The 20,421-nt window shown below is 41.2% G+C and overlaps 2 protein-coding genes across 5 annotated transcripts in view; one reads left to right on the top strand and one right to left on the bottom strand.

Moving 5' to 3' along the window:
* The window catches only part of NT5C3A (5'-nucleotidase, cytosolic IIIA), a 28,719-nt gene extending 27,585 nt beyond the window's left edge, over positions 1–1,134 (bottom strand). The window contains exon 1 of one of the 2 annotated variants that reach the window (XM_040589508.1): positions 805–1,134. In XM_040589508.1, coding sequence (XP_040445442.1) covers positions 805–942 — 138 coding nt within the window. In that variant the 5' untranslated portion in view covers positions 943–1,134. The remainder of the gene's footprint in view (positions 1–804) is intronic. The other variant, XM_040589509.1, reaches the window with a different exon arrangement.
* A 385-nt stretch (positions 1,135–1,519) lies between these two features.
* Positions 1,520–20,421, top strand: part of BBS9 (Bardet-Biedl syndrome 9) — a 310,952-nt gene continuing 292,050 nt past the window's right edge. For 2 of the 3 annotated variants that reach the window (XM_040589505.1, XM_040589504.1), the window contains exons 1-5: positions 1,520–1,686; positions 2,733–2,850; positions 7,702–7,852; positions 9,162–9,226; positions 11,400–11,513. In XM_040589505.1, the coding sequence (XP_040445439.1) occupies positions 2,739–2,850; positions 7,702–7,852; positions 9,162–9,226; positions 11,400–11,513 (442 nt within the window). In that variant the 5' untranslated portion in view covers positions 1,520–1,686; positions 2,733–2,738. Of the gene's footprint in view, positions 1,687–2,732; positions 2,851–7,701; positions 7,853–9,161; positions 9,227–11,399; positions 11,514–20,421 lie in introns of those variants that run through there. The other variant, XM_040589506.1, reaches the window with a different exon arrangement.

Below are 20,421 nucleotides of genomic sequence, written 5' to 3'. Positions count from 1 at the left end.
GTTGGCTAACAGCAAGTGACTTGATTTCAGTTCTTCAGTACAGCGGCGTCCAAATTACAAACGCAAATTTTGAAGGATTTAAATTTCAATGAAATTTCAATTTCAATGTAATCAGGATATTGCCTAAACCAAGAACTTTTACAATCCAGTCGCTGATAAGCAGATCTTTACATAAGGCCGTAAATAACAAGTTTAACAAGGACAGTAGGGAGCGAGCTCCATCTTCCTTTTATAGTAACCGGGAACAGACACTGCTTCGAAGTTTCAACAGATGGCTGAACACATACACCCACACACCCACCCCCCATTTTTTCCTTGTGTGAACAAGTTACAAGCAGGCTGTTAAGTTAGCACCGCGACCTGCAGCTTTACGCTCAGGTTCACGGGGCCCGGACAGGCCGGGACGGGGCAGACCCTGCGCGCTAGCGAGCCGTGCCGCGGCGGGACCGCCGCTCCTGCTCCCGCTGTGTGTCCCTAAGGACCAGCCACCGGGTCCGCAGCCTCCCGGAGCCCCTTGGCCTCACGGGGTGGGCACAGGAGCAGCCGGGCTCCGGCGCCTGGAGGGGAGCGGCGCGAACCGGGCTGTCAGCGCGCCGGGCGGCGCTCGCTGTGGGGCGGCGGTGGGAGGCGGCCGGGCCGTGCGGGGCGGGGCCGGGCCGAGCCGGACTGTGCGGGATCCCCGCCCGCGAGGGCGGCCGTGCGGGACCGGCCCGCCGCCGGCCTGAGAAGGAGGGCGAGCGGCCGGGGCCGGCGGGCCGGCGGCCTCCCCCGCGCGGCCCCGCTCTCGGCCCGGTAACCACGTACCATCTCGATGATCTTGGTCTTCCTGCCCGTCTTCTTCTTCATAGTGAAGATGTACTGGGCCAGCACCACGCCGCCCACCAGGGCGCACACGCTGGCGCTGGCCACTGCTCCCATCTTGGCCACGGCGGTCCTGTCCATGGTAGCTCGCAGGGGCAGCTTCCCCTGCGGGGTAGCGGGGCCGCCCCCCCGGCCGCTGGAGGCGGGGGCTGATGGGGGGGGGGAGGCTGGCGCCCCTCAGCGCCTGCCCGGGGTCTCACCAGGGTCCCCGCCGCCCGCCGGCCTCGCCAAGTGGGCAGCGACGGCGTCGCGCTCCGCCCGCCCCCGCAGCACGCGCCCCGCCGCCTGGGCTCCGGCGCGGGCTCCCCGCGAGACGTCACGGGCGCGTGGCCTGCCGGCGGTACCACGGCAGCGGGAAGGCGGGAGGAGAGCGGGCGGGCTGGTGCTGCAGGGCGCCGGCAGGGGGCGGTGCGGAGGGCGAGAGGCTCCCGCTGAGGGCTTTGAAAAAGAAAAGCCCTTAGCTCGGAGGGCAGGTTTTTCTTCAGAAAACGCAAAGGAACGTCTCTCTTCCCTCTCGCCCTCCTTGCCCCCCCGCACAGGAAGAAATGAGAGAGCCCGACGGTCCGTCACGCCGCTTCCCAAACTACATTTCCCAGCGTCAGCGCGAGCGGCTCCCTCAGGGCGGGGCGGGCGCGGCGGGGCCGGTACTTAAGGCGCTGGGAGAGAGACGCTGGAGATGGCGGCGGGGAGGGGGCTGTAGCGCCGCCGGTTTGCGCCTCACCCTTCGTTTCGTCTCTAGGTCGCGCCTGAGCGGGGGCTTCCCGCGAAGGAGGGGGCTGCCGCCTCCGAGCAGCTTGGACTGCGCGGTGCCCGGCGGGTGCCCAGGTAAGCGCCCCCTTCCCCCGCTGCGGGGTGCGTGTGTGCCCGGGAGCGGCCCCTGAGGTGCGGGGCTCGGGCGTGCGTGCTGCGGGTGCTGCCCAGGGGCTCCGTGAGGGAGCGGGTGTGTGGGGAGGGCTGTGCTGGCGCCAGCCGGCGCCTGGCTGCAGCAGGTTGCCTCGCTGACATAACGGCGGTAACCGCCTGAGGCAAAAAAAAAAACGTTTTCATTTGGCAGACATCGTTTCCTTTAAAGAGGAAAGGCATGCAGGCTGCTCCAAAGGAAAACAAGGGGGGAGCCCATCGTTTTTCCTTTCTCCTGGAAAAAACCGCTAGAGCCGGCGCTGCCCCACATCCCCTCAGCGGGCTGTGGGGCGGCGTGCAGGTTTGTCCTGCTCACGGCAGGGCACAGGCACTGAGCTGTGAGTTTTGAGCTAGGGTAATGTTATTGTCAAGCCACCTACTAAAGGATTAGTCTCCTCTCTCCCTCCCTCTTCTTAAAATAACAGCAGGTAGGGAGCAGAAAAGCTGATTTGTGCCCTATCTGACCAAGTTCTTTAGCCGTGTCATTAGGGCATCTTCAAGGCGATTACTGGGTGGAGGTTTTGATGCTGTCTGTGTCTTCATTTGCTTTTCTAAAAATAAGTTCTCTTGCCAAAAACTTGCATCAGAATTGTTTCCCCTGATACTCTTTGCTTGGAGAGAAAACTTCAGTTCTGTGACTTTCAAAACTTGTATTACTTCCTTAATGCTTATTACAGAAGGCTTTTAACATTTTAAAACAAGCTGTTATTTTTTGCCTTTTGCTCACATGTGTGAGAGACACTAGCAGTATCTCTCACAACTAATTTGTAGACTAATGACAAGAAGTTTCCTAAAGTTGGCTTCTGAACTGTGTAGCTAGAAACACAAGACACCTGAAATTAACGCTTGTTCAGCTCAGGAGAGCAATGTGAAACTGACATGAAAAGTAATTAATGAAAGTTGTTGCTAACAAAGTTGTTTGTACAAGCGTTATGTGTATACATTGTAACAATGTTTTGTTTACTTTTCAGTAAAGAATGTCTTTGTTTAAAGCTAGAGACTGGTGGTCCACTATACTTGGAGAAAAGGAAGAATTTGACCTAGGCTGTCTGTGTGTTGCTGATGTTGATAATAGTGGCAGCGGACAAGGTAAAATCAGAGTTACATGGCTGCTAACTTATAAACTATGCAGCTGCAAGTTTGCTTTGACCAATGCATACTGAAGGCTTGTTAGCAGACTTTAACTAGCCTGGCTATCTTTAATGTGTCATTGTAGGCTTAAGAAGAGAAATTCAATGCCATTTGTCTTTGTATATTTGTAGGTTTCTGAACATCTTGTTTGTGTTCAGCAGTAATTTCTCTCACATCTTATTCCTTCAATGGTAGATATCTTTAAAATAGAACACTTTCAGTTAATCATGGCAGTAAAAACACATTGTAAGTTGCTGAAAATACTTAAGGAAAAAAAGGAAGGTAAGTGCTAATTAAAATTTAGAAAAACGAACACTTTCTGCCTGGAAAATAAGGGACCATTGAAATAAGTGACTCTGCTTGAGAAAACCCTGCTTTTCTATGCACTCAATGTGAAATGATCTTTGCTGTCAGAGAGAGTTATTGTGTGTGTATGATTTTAAAATTAATATTTGGGATCTTTCTCTGATTCCTGCTCATCATGGAGCTTTGTTTTTGCTCAGTAGAGGTACTTGAGTTTGATTTCACTATTGCCATACTCTTAAAAATATTTTCACTTTAGATTGTGCCTTTCCAGGGGGATTTGAATAAAGTTGAGCTGTTACTGATTTGGTGTACAAAATTTTTCAGTAGAAATTCATAGAATCATTTACGTTGGAAAAGGCCTTTAAGATCATAGAGTCTAACTGTTAACCTAATGCTGCCAAGTCCACCACTAAACCATGTCCCTAAGTGCTACATGTATACATCTTTTAAATACCTCCAGGGCTGGTGACTCCACAGCATCCCTGGGCAGCCTATTCCAATGCTCGAGAACCCTTTTGGTGAAGAATCTTTTTCTAGTATCTAAACTAAACTTCCCCTGGTGTAACTTGAAGCCATTTCCTCTTGTCCTATCACTTCTTACTTGGGAGAAGAGACTGATGCCCACCTTGCTACAACCTCCTTTCAGGTAGTTGTAGAGAGTGATAAGAACCCCCTGAACTGCCTCTTCTCCAGGCCAAACTACCCTAGATTCCTCAGCTGCTCCTCATAAGCCTTCTGCTTCAGACCCTTCCCAGTTTCATTGGCCACCTGGGCACACTGCTGGCTCATGTTCAGCTGACTGTTGATCAGCACCCCCAGACAGTTCTTTTTTTTTCTCCAGGCAGCTTTCCAGCCACTCTTCCCCCAGCCCGTAGCACTGTGTGGCATGGTTGTGACCCAAGTGCAGGACCTGGCAATGAGTCTTGTTGAACCTCATACAACTGGCCTCAGCCCATCGGTCCAGCCTGTCCAGACCCCTCTGCAGAACCTCCTACCCTCCAGCAGATCAACACTCCCCCTCACCTTGGTGTTGTCTGCAAATTTTCCGAGCGTGTGCTCAATCTCCTTGTCCAGATCATTGGTAAAGATATTAAACAGAACTGGCCGCAATGCTGATCCCTGGGGAACACTGCTTGTGACTGGCTGCCAACTGGATTTAACTCCATTCACTGCTACTCTCCCGGCCTGGCCATCCAGCTGGTGGTTTCCCTGCCCCCCCCCCAGCAAAGAGTATGCCTGTCTAAGCCATAAGCAGCCAATTTCTTCAGGAGAATTCTGTGGGAGACTGTGTCAAAGGCTTTACTAAGCTTTAGGCAGACAACATCCACAGCCTTTCCCTTGTCCACAAAGCGGGTCACCTTGTCATGGGAGGACATCAGGTTAGTCAAGTAGGACCTGCCTTTCCTAACCCCATGCTGACTAGGCCTGGTTGTCCTGTATGTGCCATGTGATGGTGCTCAAGATGATCTGCTCCGTAACCTTCCCCAGCACCAAGGTCAGGCTGGCAGTCATGTAGTTTCCTGGATCCTCCTTCCTGTAGACAGGTGTCACATTGGCTAACCTCCAGTCAACTGGGGCCTCCCTGGTTAGCCAGGGCTGCTGACAAATGATGGGAAGTGGCTCAGTGAGCACTCCTGCCAGCTCCCTTGGTACCCTCTGGCCCCATAGACTTGTGTTTTTCTAAGTGGTGTAGCAGGTTGCTAATCATTTCCCCCTTTAGTTATGGGTGTTTCATTCTGCTCCCCATCTGTCTTTCAGCTCAGGGGGCCGGGTCCCCAGAGAACAACTGGCCTTACTATTAAAGACTGAGGCAAAGAAGGCATTAAGTACTTCAGTCTTTGTCAGTGTGTTTTCCCCTGCATCCAATAAATGATGGAGGTTCTCCTTTTGTTGCCAATGTATTTATAGAAACTATTTTTATTGTCTTTCACGGCAGTAAAAAGAGTTCTAGTTGGGCTTTGGCCCTTCTAATTTTCTCCCTGCATAGCCTCACAACATCCTTGTGGTCCTCCTGAGTGGACTATCCCTTCCTCCACAGGCCATAAACTCCTTTTTTTTTTTTTTTTTATTTTTATTTTTTTTCTCTCTGTTCAGCCAGGCTGGCCTTCCCACCTGCTGGCCCATCTTTCAGCACGCGGGGACAGCCTGTACCTGCATCTTTAATATTTCCTTCTTGAAAAAAGTCCAGCCTTCCTGGACCCCTTAGCCCCAAGGCACTCTGTTAACCAGGCTCCTCAACAGGCTGAAGTCAGCCCTCTGGAAGTCCAAGGCAGCAGTTCTGCTGACCTGCCTCCTTGCTTCTCTGAGAGTCTAAATTGTCATTTGGTGGTTGCTGTGCCCAAGGCAGCCTCCAGCCATCACATCACCCACCAGTCCTTCTCTGTTCACAAACAGCAGGACCAGTGGGCCACCTTCCCTAGCTGGCTCCCTCACCAGCTGTGTCAGGAAGGTCTCTTCCACACACTCTGGGAACCTCCTAGGCTGTTTCCTCTCTGCTGTACTGTATTTCCAGCAGGCATCTGGTAAGTTGAAATCCCCCATGAGAACAAGAGCTAGTGATTGTGAGACTCTTCCCAGCTGCTTTTAGAATATTTTGCCTGCCTCTTCATCCTGGTTGGGTGCTCTGTAACAGTCTCCCACCTTGATATCCTCCTTGTTGCCCTTCCCTCTCATTCTTCCTACCCATAAACACTCAACCCCATAGTCACCATCATCAAGCTCTAGACAATGGAAACACTCCCTAACATACAGGGCTACCCCACCCCCTCTCCTTCGTGGCCTGTCCCCTCTGAAGAGTTTATAGCCACCCACTGCAGCGCTCCAGTTGTGCGAGTCATCCCACCACGTTTTCGCGATGCAACTGTCACAGTTTCCCTTCTGCAATGGCTTCCAGCTCCTCCTGTTTGTTGCCTGTGCTGTGTGCACTGGTGTAGATGTTCTTCAGTGGGGCTGTTGATACTGCCACCTCTTCTTGGGAAGGAGAAACCCTAATTCCTATGTGATAGTTCTGGGGCACTTCTGTGGTTTCTAACAAGTCAATAACCCTTGCATCTTTGCTGCTGCGTGGATCTCCATCCCCTGCCCGCACTGAGACAGCAGACCAAAGGACCTTGCTAGGACGCTATCCCTCAAATATTAGCCTGCTACCCCCAGGCTTATCTCTAGCAAGGCTGGCTGTATCCCTTTCCTTCCTTCAAATATAGTTCAAAGCTCTTTCAGCAAGCCCTGCTAACTCCTGTGCACAGATCCTTTAACTCCTCTGAGACAGGTGTACCCCATCTGTTGCTAGCAGGCCTGTTATGGTTTAGACTGACCCGTGATCAAAAAACCCCAAAATGCTGCTGGAGTTCTGTATTCTCTTTTCCTAGTGGAAAAAAAATGTAATTGATATAAAAGCAGAATTTAAACAGTGTTGTAGGAGTAGTCTGCTCTTTCGTTTTTCTCCTCAATATTATATTTTCTTTGTTTTTTGACTAGGCTGTTCTTCCAGAGTTCAGGACCAAAAGTGAACCAGCTGGTTGCAATTGTCTAATCACAGGTCAAAATGTCCTCACTTAAGCTTAAGTATTTTTAATGAGTTAATAGCTAAAATGGGTTTAGTTTACTGTTGATGGAATACTTGTTACTGAACTGAGGAAAATATAAGAGTGGGGAAGGCAGTCAGTGTTCTCTGAATGAAGGATATGGATGTGCAAGTTTTTTGAGGCAGAACGAAGCAGCTGTTCTGAGCTTTTGCATGGGGTCCTGTGGAAGTATCCCATTCCTTTAGAGCCTGCTCAACTTGGTTTAGGAGTATTTGTGTGTTCCTCTGACTTGGGGAGAAGTTTTATTGGTTTTGATTTGCATTGATATGATGATCTATATCTAGAGGAAATAAGTGCTGGCAACCAACTTGAGTTGTTAGTTGTTATTGCAGGATGCCCTGCTTTGTTTTTTTATTAATATTTTTTTGTAATTCACTAACAATAAAATGATTAATTGTTTAAAATACCAATTCCAAAATAACTCTGATGTAACTATTGCATTAATCTTTGAGATAAGGGATCTGTCTCAAGAGCAGGTGATCTCAAGGCTTAGCTTTGTTGACCTCATGTACTATTACCTGGCTCTAATTTGCATTTCGATAAATGTCATCAGTCCCAATTTTAAAAATCTGCACTTCTGCTGGTGTGATATGTGGATGCAGAAGCCTGGAGCTTGAAGTACTCTTTAAACTCAGAATGGGACTTTTTAAGAGGTGTGAATGTCAATCCAAAATGGTGGAATAATGCCACCACCATGATAATCGCTGTATTAAGCCCTTTGCGGACAGGGTTTCCATGGATTTGCAAAAAAAAAAAAAAGATTGCTAATCTTAACCTAGAAGACAGAGCTTAATCAACATTAATTGAATCATATTAATATTCTGCCTTTATGGGGTATTCTTTGAAGCACTTCTGCAGCAAACTAAAATCCACATGTGCTATTGTATTCTGTACTCTCCTTTGGCTTTTTTTTTTTTAGATAAAATTATTGTGGGCAGTTACATGGGTTATCTCCGAATCTTTAATCCACACCCTGTGAAACCTGGAGATGAAGTACAACCTGAAGACTTGCTTTTGGAAGTGCAGTTACGAGAACCAATATTGCAGGTGGAAGTGGGAAAATTTGTTTCGTAAGTCAATGTTGCAGTTTATTTAAGGCTTGAATGTGATAGTCTTTCTTTGTTTTGGGAGCTGAGTTTTGAGTTCCCAGATGGACAACTATTAAGCACATCTATGATTTCTGTAATATGCATTTGATCTTTTTGAATCATCTCAATATGAGAGAATTTTTATTTAAAGTATATTTGGAGAATAATCTTCTATGTAGTTGTATGATTTTTTAGAAGTATGTAGAACAGGAAAAACCTTATATTGAAAGGTTTTTTTAGGTGTTAAGATAACCTGAGTAACTTGTTATTATCTAAGATGTAATATTGGCCAGTTGTTTTGGTTTTGATAGATTGAAGATCTTTAATTCCAATTAATTTAGTGGCAATAAGTGGCCAGGTAGAAGAGAGATACTGTGAGTCTATGCCTCATATTTTGTTGGCTGTAAGAGAATCTGTTTAGGAGAACTTCATTTTTTTTTTTCTTAAAGGATTCATTTTCTCTCATTTTTAAAATGAAGCTCTCCTAAGTAGATTGTCTTACAGCCAACTAAATACATGATCTTAAGGGATTCATTTTAATTTTGAAATTAACTTCTAATATTGCAGCACAAACTTTATTTTAAAATGAGAGAAAAACCTGTACTGACCATGGGAGAGACTTGTGCCCTGAAACAAAAGGCCACAAGCTGAAAGGCCTGCATCAGCTGGAAACTGTTTTTCTTTTATCCAAGTTCTAATGGGGTGGCCCTGTGCTGGAATTCTAATGCCTTATCCTGTGAAATAATCTAGAACATTTTCTATAGTCACAGCACAAGAACTTTCTCTGCAGGAAATAGTATTTGGAATTGGGGGATGAAGAATGTGAATATAGGATTCTAAGTTTATGACTTCTGCTTTATAGTTTAAATAATTTAGGTTCCATGACGCTAGTACGAAAGTGAATTTTTCAACAAGTAATGTACATGGGTGCTGAAAAATACTTGTTTGGAGGGAAGATTCTCATATCCCTTTGGTTTTTGGAAGAATTAACAGCACCTTGTTTGAAATGAATTTCAAGCTAAACTGGGAAAATAGTTGACTTGCTTTTTGTACTTAAATCTTAAAACATATTCTTAAAGGATTTGTTTTAATCTTGAAATTGACTTAAAATACTGCAGCATGAATTTAGGAAGATTAGTACTTCTGAGTTTTTCTACTAGCATCTAACACCTAAAGGTTTGGATTTGGTCCACACCTGAAAGTGATTTCAGCATGTTACTTGAATTTTATCCTGTATGCATTGTACCTGGAGTTTATCTGAAAACAGTGCTTTTTTTAACCTTCTTTACAGTGGTACTGAAGGACTTCATCTGGCTGTGTTGCATTGCCGAAAACTCTGTGTATATGCTGTTTCAGGTTAGTTTACAGATAAGTGTATTTTAAAGTTTGGATTAGGTTAATGCATAACTTGCTATATACAGTGTTTTGCTTGTCATCCCTGCAATTGTGCTGCAGTCAAGTTCTCTCACTGAAACTCTTGTACGAAGAGGAAACGCTAATTAGGTCTAAATGTTTCCCAGTGGTTAACAGAGATTTGCTGATCTGCTCACTGTGTTTTTTCTTAAATCTCTTTTCTTCTACTACCTTTGCCTGGAAAATCTAAATACTGTTTCCTCTATGTATGTGAGGAGGCAAGTCACAAAATACCTATTCTGTGCATTAAATTGTCTCTAATACATGCTTAAAGCAAAGCACAGATATGAGAGATCTATTGATTGTACCTGCATCTTCAAAATTCAATAGACAACTACAACTTCATTTTCTCTGTCCAGGGACAGCTGTGGCTCCTTTCATTATAAAAGCACGGCCTTCTTGAAGCAACTTGCTTCCTGCTCACAGCCTTATAGGCAGATAGGTTACAAACACATGTTCTCTTTCCAGATTCTGTTGGCCTTCTGGTTATCTTTTCTGGAGACATCTGTAAAATTGATCTTTGTTGAAGGGTGATCTTTTGAGATGTACTGCGGTTCTGCAGTTTTCATACCTTCCCTTCTCTGTAATAGTGCTATGTTTTAGGATTGTAGCCTACCAGTACAATTTTTATTAAAACAATTTATTTAAAAATTTGCATTAACGGCCTACAACAGTAAGTCTCAAATTCTTTTCTAGTTATAATTTGCTGTTTGGTCTACTTGGCTTAAGCATTTAAGTAATAATAAAAGCGAAGATTTACAGTCCTGTAACAGACTCTTCATACTGATTTGTAAGCATTCATGCTGTAATGGTAATTTCTGTCATCTGAGCAGGTACTTTAGAAGAAGAAAGTCCTTTGAGAAATAACAATTGCTATTTCTTTATGCTTCGATGGCAAATTACACTTCTATGAAGGGGGATCTTTACTTGCTTTATACATGTTGCCATATCTGTTACTCGTAAGAAAATAACTATGATGCTTCTCACAAAGAAATGAAAAGTATCCTTCAGGGCTGACTGAAGTATGGCCTGGATATTGTATTACAGCCAGTATACACAGACTGATTACTTTCTAACTTGCTTTTCCTCTGGTGTTGCTACTTAGCTAGTTTTCTGTCTAGCCAGGGCTTTTTTCCTCATGTCTGTTTCAGTCCTTTCCCTAATGTGGGCCTACTTCAGGGGTAATTTCTTAAAAGCTGCATTGGATTTTAGTTGAAAATAATACCTAAAAGGTTAGGATAAGCTACAAATATTTCATAGCATGTGATTTAAGATGATGTTGGAATAATCTTTGTATACGTAAAGCCATGATAGGTTTTAGCTTAGATATCATTCATTGAAACCACCTTTTTCTCTGCTGATGTGACTGTTCTCAAAGGTTTTTTTTGCTTTCTAATATTAGTCCTTAAGTGTTATTCTCTGTAATGAAGAGTTTTGTTTTCTTCATGGGGTGCATGAAATACTTTCGGTTATCAAGAGGACCTTTAGCTTCAGTTTCTTTAGAGAGACTTTTTGAATTTATGCTAGTTCCCTTGAGAGTCAGGAAATTAAAGTTCATGCAGACCTTTCCAGAGAATGTGATGCATATTATAAAATTTTTTTTTGTTTCCATATGTTTTTCTCTTATCTTTGCATTGTTGATCACTGCATTGAATTTCAGACAGAGTAAAGGCAAGTGATTAATGTGCCTTAAGTATAACTTTGTCAAATTATAGCTAATGACTAAGTTACAGCTTAATTTGAGACTATTACAGCTGAAGCTGGCTGTTGGATATAGTATATTCATTGAATAACTAGAGAATCGTAAGAATTCCCCTTTGAACAGGCTTTTTTCTGATCTTAGATGTGTGCATAACATGAAGAAAAATACATTTCAGTAGTGAAATCTCAGCCTCTTGCTAAGTCTTCATATTTAGTATACTGAGACCGTATTTCTGATTCTGGCCTTTAAAAAAAGTCACCAAGCTACAAAATTCTGAAAGAAAGCAGCAGTGTGAGCCTTCATATCTCAGAGTCCCTAGATTAAGTTATAGGTTTTTCTCATGTTGTTTACATTGCACTCCTTCCACATTACATTGATCAGAGATATAAATATATATCCTTTGGTTTTTTGTAGGAACTCTGGGAAATGTGGAGCATGGGAACCAGTATCAGATTAAATTGATGTATGAGCACAATCTTCAGAGAACTGCTTGTAATATGACTTATGGTCCATTTGGTGGTGTAAAAGGTAAGCTCCTTGCTGCGTATTCTTTATTATTAGTAGTTTACGTGAATTCTCAACCGTTCACAGCTAAATTTTGAAAGGCAACATGATGCTGCTGTCTAGAGGAAACCATCTTTCTATAAATGATGGTACCTTTTATCTGATGTGTATAGACCAGGGGTTCTCAAACTATAGCCTGCGGGCCGGATACAGCCCCCCAGGGTCCTCAGTCCAGCCCCTGGTATTTACAGACCCATTCCCCCTGCTGGGGGTGGTGGTGGGGAAACCAAGCAGCTGCAGATGACTGCCTGCCATGTCATCCACGCGCCGCCCCCCTGTTTAAAAAGTTTGAGGACCCTTGGTATAGACAATAACTGAAATTAAAATGAGGCAAAGAATATTAAATGCAGAACAGCTGTTTCCTCACATCTTGAACTGGATATGAATTTACAAGGATAATATTGATTTAAAAAAACATTACAAAACCCCTGGCTCTTCCATTGTAAAATACTTTTAAACATCTAAAATAATTATCTTCTGTGCTTAAATTCTGTATTGCTTTTCTGAAACTTGCTTATCCTGGACAAAGAAAAAAGTGAACATCTTCATTCTCTGAGCCTAAAATATGAAGTATCTTTAAAGATATATAATGCAGACTTAAAAAAATATTTAAACTTTGATTGGGAAAACGTAACAGTGGAAAATAATATTTATGGTGTGTTTGTAGTCTTTAATGAGTTTAATAGATATCTGTCTTTTTTGAACTTGGGACACAATATGAATGTTTTTGTGTTCTAATGCGGAAGCATTTAGGTTTGCTCCACATGTCAGCTCTTTCTCTTCAGAAGTAAAGTTTGCTCAACAATATTGGAAGGTGGTAGTCATCTATACAAGTAGTGTCCCTAAAATGTTGGCAGAGTGATATCACTTCACCAAGGCTGAAAGTCTTCTGAGTGCATATAGCAAATACATGCATATGATCCCTCAGTTTTGTAATAATTCTACAATGCCTTACCCTAAATTCAAGCTTATCCCTGGGTTTAAATTCAGCTGACCAAAATTCATTCTTGATTGGAGAGATTTTGACCTACTAATCTTGCACAACCACCTTGGCAAAAATGGTCAGCTCATGTGGGTGAGAAGGTATCTGTGCTGTGAGTATCTTGAAGGAGTGAGTGTATAGGGCATGGATGTATTCATATTAACAGCAGAAAGACAATATGGAGTTTCCTAAATCTGAGAAGAGAGAATAGTGTGCTTCTGACGTACTGTAGTGGAATTGCTATAACAGATGTATTGAGGGGATCATAAGTTAAGAGTTTGAGTGTCTGGAATGGTTCAGAATGGAAGAATGAAACAAATATCCATAAACAACCATGCAGGTTTGCAGAATAAACTCTGGATTTTTGACGTGTATTTATCGTGGAGATCCAAGTAGAGGTCTGGCTACCAGGTCAATCTTACATGCCAGACTTGTCTCTTATATACCTTATCATGAGCTGTGGTGGATGCAAGTGATGTAATGGAGCAAATGTTTTGCAGGCTAGGAGGACAGAAGGTAATTTTATCTCAGAACCTTCTCAGCCAGCCAAACACTTCTCAACACCTAGGATGGTCAAAATGAGGGCCAATCCTGACAGAGCAGCAAGAACGGCAGACTGAACTCTTAAGTTCTGCAGACTTTTCTTGTTTTCTAGTTGTGTTTCTGTCCCAGCATGTCAGGCTGCTTTCATTTTTTATTACTTCTTCCCCATGTTCTTGTTCACATTAGTGTGTTTATTGCTATGGAAAAAGAATGTCCTCAAGTCTTGTGTTGAGGTGGCGAAAGTGTTAATAAACAAGGGAGACAGAGATTTGTGTTGTGTAATAAATAATATATGTTCATATCATAATATGAAGAAGCTTTCTGTTTAAGATCAAAATCTAGGAAAATTATAGTTAATGTTAAAGTACCTGATAGCTGGCATATATTGAAGCATCAGAGAAATGAACACTGGAGAAAGTTCTTTTGGGGAAATGAAGGAATATTCTTTTTTGAAGACTCCCTGGACTAAATGCTTTTTATGTTGCTTTCTTGGACTGTCTGATTGGATTTCTTGTCAAGGATGTGCTTTTAATCTTGCCTCTAGCCTTCTGCGGTGAAACTATTTCAGGGTTTTTAAGTGTCATCTTTAATACCCTGTTTGCTCCTTGAGTCTTATGAATGACAGTATTTGGTTTTATTTCCATCTTGGAAGACCAGCCAGAGTGAACCAGAAAGAAGGTCTGTCAAGCATTTTAATTGTAATGAACAGATGCTTGTCGTGGTCTGGCCTGCCATGCTATCTGTGTGTTTCTTTGGCAGATGCTGTGGGCTGCAATTGAGAGCCAGCCAGTCTGTAAATAAATAAACATGTATTTTTTTTTTACTATCTGCCTTCCACAGGCTTCTCTGGAATTCTTGCAAGGCATCTGCTAACAGTCTCTCTCTCACTCAGCAGAGGTTAATTCATGATGGTGGCAGTGCTGTAAGCACGCAGCAGTAAGCTTGCTTTGCTAAGAGTCTGACCTCTACGCCACGCTCTGGAAGTAGACTACCGAATATAGTGTGACTAATATGTGTGTTATTGCTATACCTGAGGCATCCTTGAAACAATGTGAAGGTGAAAGAGGCACTTCAGAGGTCATGTTTACAGAGCTACTGAAGCAGACACAGGAGAATGGCAGTTGAGCAGGAGGAGGAAAATATGCACACAGGGAAAGCATGCTGTGGGCGTGCTGGGGAGAAGGGTGAATGTCAGTCCCCCAGGAACATAAGCTTTCATCTGAGGAAGCAAAGAATGCTGCAGGATTTGACACAGAGCACTTCATCCATGAAGTTGCTTGGTCTTGCTCAGTTTTCTCTTGCTCAAGATTGTTTTTTTCTTTTTATGGAGCTCTTAATCTTATACCTTCAGTGGTAAAGAAACTCATTCTACCCAGCCATGCCAGTTAACACTGGTAAAAGAAAAATGGGATTGAGTTTGTGTACACTAGTTTGTACTGGTGTCCTGTAACCACATTCTTGAGGGTTTTCTATCCTTTCTTGGGACAAGCAGTTATTTGGGTTCTAGTTAATGCTTGGTTTTTCTCTTATTGGACTGCTTCCAAACAGTTGTCCGTCGATTTAATGGATTCTGCCAAAAATGATCAGTTTACTACTGCTTGCTCTTACCTCAGATAAAATACTTGGCATTTAGATTGTGACTGTAATCATTATAATGTGATTTCTACCCGTGTGCAGATGCAATCTGTGCTGTCTAGTGGGCTCCTACAGCTGTGGCTTTAACCGAGATGCCAAGTGCTCTGTTAGTCTCTTGACATTGTAAGGTTGCATAGTCAATTTTGAAAATCGGGATGTAAAGCCAGCATATAGTTTTCATTTCCCATTCTACATCTCCTTTGGCCTCTGTGGTGGCCTCTGTACATTCCTTTGGAAAAAGTTTCAATTTCCTTTGAAAAAGAAAGGTTGAGCAGTGAAGGTGGCTGAGGCTTACTGCTGCCCCCTGCTTTATAGAGAACCCTGCTGGGGAAAGAGCTCTCTTGTCCTCAAGAACCCTCCACAGTGTAGGATGTTATAGACAGGGTTGCAAGAGGTGCATAAAACAGGCTGGAATGGAAGTCTGGGTGACTGCTACTAAAATTGGGAAAGAGTCCTTTGAGTAAGTGGCAAGGTATGGAAGGGAAATAACTTTGTGTTGCTGAAAATCCTGCAGTTCTCTTTAGATCCTTACAGGGGCTGAAGAGGCAGAGATTTGTTCAGACCAAACTTTCAGTTTTCATAATATTAAAATTTGGTTTAGATTATATTGGACTAGAATCTAGTGCTCTAATTTACAAAGCAGCTTAGTGTCTTTAGGATGCCTGTCTTTGAGGAGAAACTGCCTGAAATTTTTCTCTTGAGTATCAATTGATCTAGAGTCCTGTCAGAGCTTTTCAGAAATTAAGCAGAACAGCTGTTACAAGCGATTGCTGTATTACTGTTTGATGTTTTGATTTGTTTATGAAGCTTCACTAAGCTTCCTTCAGCTTTTAGTAATTAAATGTGTGCTTGTAGAAACCTCTCCCTGCACCTACCCTCTGCAGCTTCATTAGGGAAGAGGATTTCTTACAGCTTCTATTACTGTGGTAGCTGGGGAAGAAAGAAACAGCACTAGATGTGTATCACATTCTCAGTCAGCTTCCTCCAGTGCAATTTTTTGCTCTCCTATCCCTGCTAGTTTGTGGCAATCTTAGACCCTTGTATAGTAATTTGGTCTGTTACATCTGTTTAGCTGAAATGTGATAGACTTGTAGAACATACCAAGTCTGACTGGCATTTCTCATTTGGTGATGTTTTTGTCTCTTGTATTAAGAAAAAAGGTATTACAGATCTCTGAGGAGAGAATGGTGAGGTTAACAAACCTATTTTGTAGCCTAGTTGCTGGCAGTTTCATTCTTGCGAGTGTCTTCAGATTAATGATTTGATGCTATGAGCAACTTTCATGTGGAAGAATTGACATAGGTGTTTTCATTACTGGAACAGATGAAGCAAATCAACAAACCCATTTATTTAGTCTCATCACAGAAGGTCGAAATCTGAATTAAAGAAATGATTAAAACTATGGAATAAAAAAGGCAAAGAGAAATTGTCCAGTGACTTGTATAGATAAACAGTGTGTGATAGCAGTGTGTGAATTGTGTTTGTCACCACTAGATGGTCCTCTCATTACAGTTATTGCTTAGTAGGCTGAATCTCTAAAGCTGTATTTATACTTGAACGGGTTTTACAGGTGTATTTACTGCAAGAGTTAATGAAGTATAGGAAACAGAAGCACTTTCTGAAAACCTGTATAGCTAAAAGTGTTTTATTGATTAAAACAAAATATATTCTGTTGGTTGTAGAACCTTAGCAAAAAGGCAAAACAAACTTGATTCTTTCTTTCAGCAAAACTGTTAAGGGGCCAGAGATGTGGGAAATAACAAGGAAATCCCTTATATGTTTAGCTAGAATCCTAAACAAAGCTAATGGAAATGTTTAAAAAAAAGTAAACAGAAAAAACCTATAAAGATCAAAGTATAAATCAAGCACAGTGTAGGCAGTTTATTGTGACTTTAAAAATCTGTGGCAAAGGGAAAGATTATAATACAGAACTCTGCATTTCTTTGTTGCTTTAACTTCATGTTTGTTCCTTGCACTCTCTGAACACTGGTGCTAAAATGAAAACATGAAACTATCAAGAAGCTACACAGGAAGACCAACTAATAGTTTTATATTTAAAAAATTCTGTATTGTTAGCCCAGACTTTCAAAAATTGAATTTAATTTTTAAGTTATCGCCTTAGTTATGTAGAATGCATATATCTGCTTTTCTTATTTCTGAACTCTTCCTCAAGATCTTAGAGCTGTAAGTTGAGTTTGTCCTGCAGTGCTCTGATTCGAGCATATGGGTCTTTTTATAAAGGATGATTCATGATAAAACCATGAGTTAGTAGTGCTAAACACTGGTTTTCAACCAAGTGAACTCTTAACCTAGCCACAAAATGTCACAGCCCTTAAGTAATGAACAGATTGTACAGTCTTATGTTTTACTTCAGATATAAAATTAATGACCTTGAAGTGACTCTAGTGCAAAGATATCTTGATTTAATTTTTTAATAGAAAAGGTGAAAAAGCATACACTTTTGTGATTTGTATTGCACTGTTACCTATGGTGAGGACTCAACTCTACAAGAATTCTACTTTATATAAACAGATTTAATCACATCTTTTTTATAAGGTCAAGTTATACCTATCATGGCATCATGCAATTATGCCACCAGAGACTGCTGTGTTAACAATTCAAAGTTTCATTATATGAAGTGATGTTCGCTAATAGCTTACAATATCTTGGAAAGTATTTTCTGTTTTCACATCTGTAGTATGTCATTCTGGGTCATTATAAGGTACTTGAATCAAATACCAAGTTATTGGGTAAGATTATGTTAAAGAACCTGATCAGTCTGTAATAACATGAGTGTAGTTTGCGTTCAGCATCTTAGACTTGTTTAGATTTTGTGGTCACCCAAATGCAAAGTTCTCTCCATATTACTCTGTCAAAGGTCTGAGTAGAGTTTCTCTAATGGGAGTGAGGATATACTTACGTTTCTTTGGTTGTTGCTATGTAGTGCAGAGGCAGCTGCACTAGTTCTAAAAGAATGTGTATATTAGATGCAGCATGAGATGTCCTGGTTTAGAAGTCTAGTTTATACCCTGGACAGCATCTTGCAAATGCTTTCTGTGAAGTGTCAAGATTTTTGAAGACTAGTAAATAAAATAGTTTAAAATGTTCTACTAGGCTGGTAAACCTTAAGTGATGAAACTTCATTTAGCTGATTGAAAGTCACTGCTGATGGAAAGCTTCTGATGAATGAGTCATGTGTTTTGACATTGTTAAAAGAATGGAGTGAAACAAGTAAATTGGATATAGTGTTTTAGTTAAGAATACCTCTTATTCTTTATGCATCAATGTGCCTCCAGTTCAGTTCTTCAGGCATAAATCTGATATTAATCTAGAAGTTGTAAAGTCTTATTAAGCAATACTCTACATACTATTTAATAATATTCTATATATTGTTTATCTTACTAAAGTTAAAGCAATGTTTATTGAAAACCAGTGAGAAGATTTTTTTAGCTATGTAGTTTTAAATATGTAGTTGATTAGATTTTGAGCCAGTATTTTTTAATTTTGTGATTGACATAATTTGATCATAGTTTTGTTCTACTCTTAAATTTTCTGTTTACAGTCCCACCAAAACCATGTAGGTCTAATTCTCTTAATTAAAATAGTGCTGAATTAGATCTGTTCCAGTAGTGCAGGAATTTTGGTTAATCAGTTTACCAGTGTTGACTTCAATTATATGAGGCAATAGTAGTGAACTATCTTCATTCTTATAGGTGGGTAATCACTTAGAGATACTTGAGGTAATTATCAACTGCTTACTTAAGAACCTCATGAATCTGCATATTGGTACAGTAGAAGATTTGTAGGAAATCAGCATTAAGCGAAACTCATATTTGACTCAGGGCAAATAAGTTCATATTACTTCATAATTAAATTTCCTTGCTTTTTTCTAATGTGATGTTTAGATAGTTAGTGCTGAATTTATATTAATTTTGTACCTAAAAGATACAGAAATAAACTGTTCTGTGCCTTGACTTTCTCTTGTTCGCTTTGAGGGTATCTAGACATGGTGCATTGTCCTGCCCTTAGAAAAATCTGAGACACATTAATGAGGAAAATAACTCATATTTCTACATTACCAGTTTGTTGAATGGATTACAACTCAGCTAGCTTATAGCTGTTAGCCTAAGTCCTTCAACATCTTGAGAAAGAGTCAATATGCTACTTGTGCCTGACTGTTCTTAAAAAAGATTTACTGATGTGGAACCTGCTTATAAGAAATAGTGGTATTATGCTCTTATGTAGTAAAAGAAAAGTGCCCTTACTACTGCTTTGAAAAAGCATGCACATCAGGCCACAGTTTCACTCTTCGCCTTGTTTGCCTTGAGTCAGATGTGACTTATGTTGGAGGAAAGTATATGCAATAAATTTCTGCTGAAAGGATATAAAGAATGGAGAAGTGCTTTGAAGTAAAAACAAACCCACTGTTACTTGAAACTTAGGTAGCTTTACAGATTATCACATAAATTTCCTGTGGTCAGTTGTGCATTAGACTGAATGGTGGGCAGGATAGTAGCTCATAAATGAACAAACAACAGAGCATAGACTGAATATTAAAATTCTACGCTTTGAGCACTGGTGTATGAAGTGCAGGTTTCCTGAGCTACTGCCTGAAGTGCTTAGGAAGTGTGTGAATGATAACATTCTGCAACAGGAGGATGACCTTTCTGAGGTGAGAGTTGGGTTTTGTGATTGTTTTCTAGGGTGTAAGTGGTACATTACGGTGGGTGTATGAACATTCTCAACATTTCCAGTTTTCTTTTTCAAATTATGTTATTAAGATTTTGTCTTCTACTTAAGAACTAAAGAAACAGCGTATTGATAGCTTACCAGTGGGAGACACAAGCTGTTGGTTTGCTCTTGAATAGAATGCTAAATTTATACAGTGACAGAGAGAAAGCACAGTTTAAACACCTTGCTTAGTTGCTGAGTTATTTTTCGGTGTTGTTCATTTATGGGTATATGCATTTTATTTTTACTGCAAAAGCAATATTACTATTTTGTGCTATTTCACAAAATATACTTGCATTATCTAATAGCTAAATAATCAGTGAATTCATCCTGGTTTACCAACTCATTTGAAGAGGTTATATAAAAAGATTATAGAATTGTATCCTCCTAATAATGCACAGGGTTGGGAATTTTATTTTTTAATCTGAAACCTTAGTGCCTTAAATTGGCTTCCAGGATACTTCAGATTTATTTGAAGTTGTTCAATGGATACTGTACCAATAAAAGGAAATAATAAAACAATAGCAAAGAGAAGGAAAAAAGAAAATACAGCTTTGACATGAAAAAGTTACAAGCAAAAGAGTGTGAAAGTACCTTGAACCAATCTTTTTCTCAGTAAATGGGCTTGAATTCATTTTACTTTTATTATAGCACTGGCCTAAAGGCAAAGTGTGTTTGAGTGTTACAACAAAGAGGGTGCTATACGGAGGAATTTTTTTAATAATGAAATGCAACATATGTGTAAACCATGCAACCTTGTAACAGGAAACTTTGTAAGAAGGGTAGACTGTGCTTAACTTTTCCACAATTGTGCAAGAATGAATTTTATTAGGTGTTAGTCAGAAAAAAAATTATCAGCTGAGTTTTATGCTGTAAGGTTAAATGATTCTTATGACTATGTTTAAATACAGCAGCAGTATAAATTTGGAGTTTGATTTATTGGCTAGTTCTGTTAAGGAGTAGAATGTTTAACTGTTACCT

Source organism: Falco naumanni, chromosome 4, assembly GCF_017639655.2.
Source record: "Falco naumanni isolate bFalNau1 chromosome 4, bFalNau1.pat, whole genome shotgun sequence".
Lineage (NCBI taxonomy): Eukaryota > Metazoa > Chordata > Aves > Falconiformes > Falconidae > Falco > Falco naumanni.
This window is presented reverse-complemented; position numbering and strand designations above follow the sequence as displayed.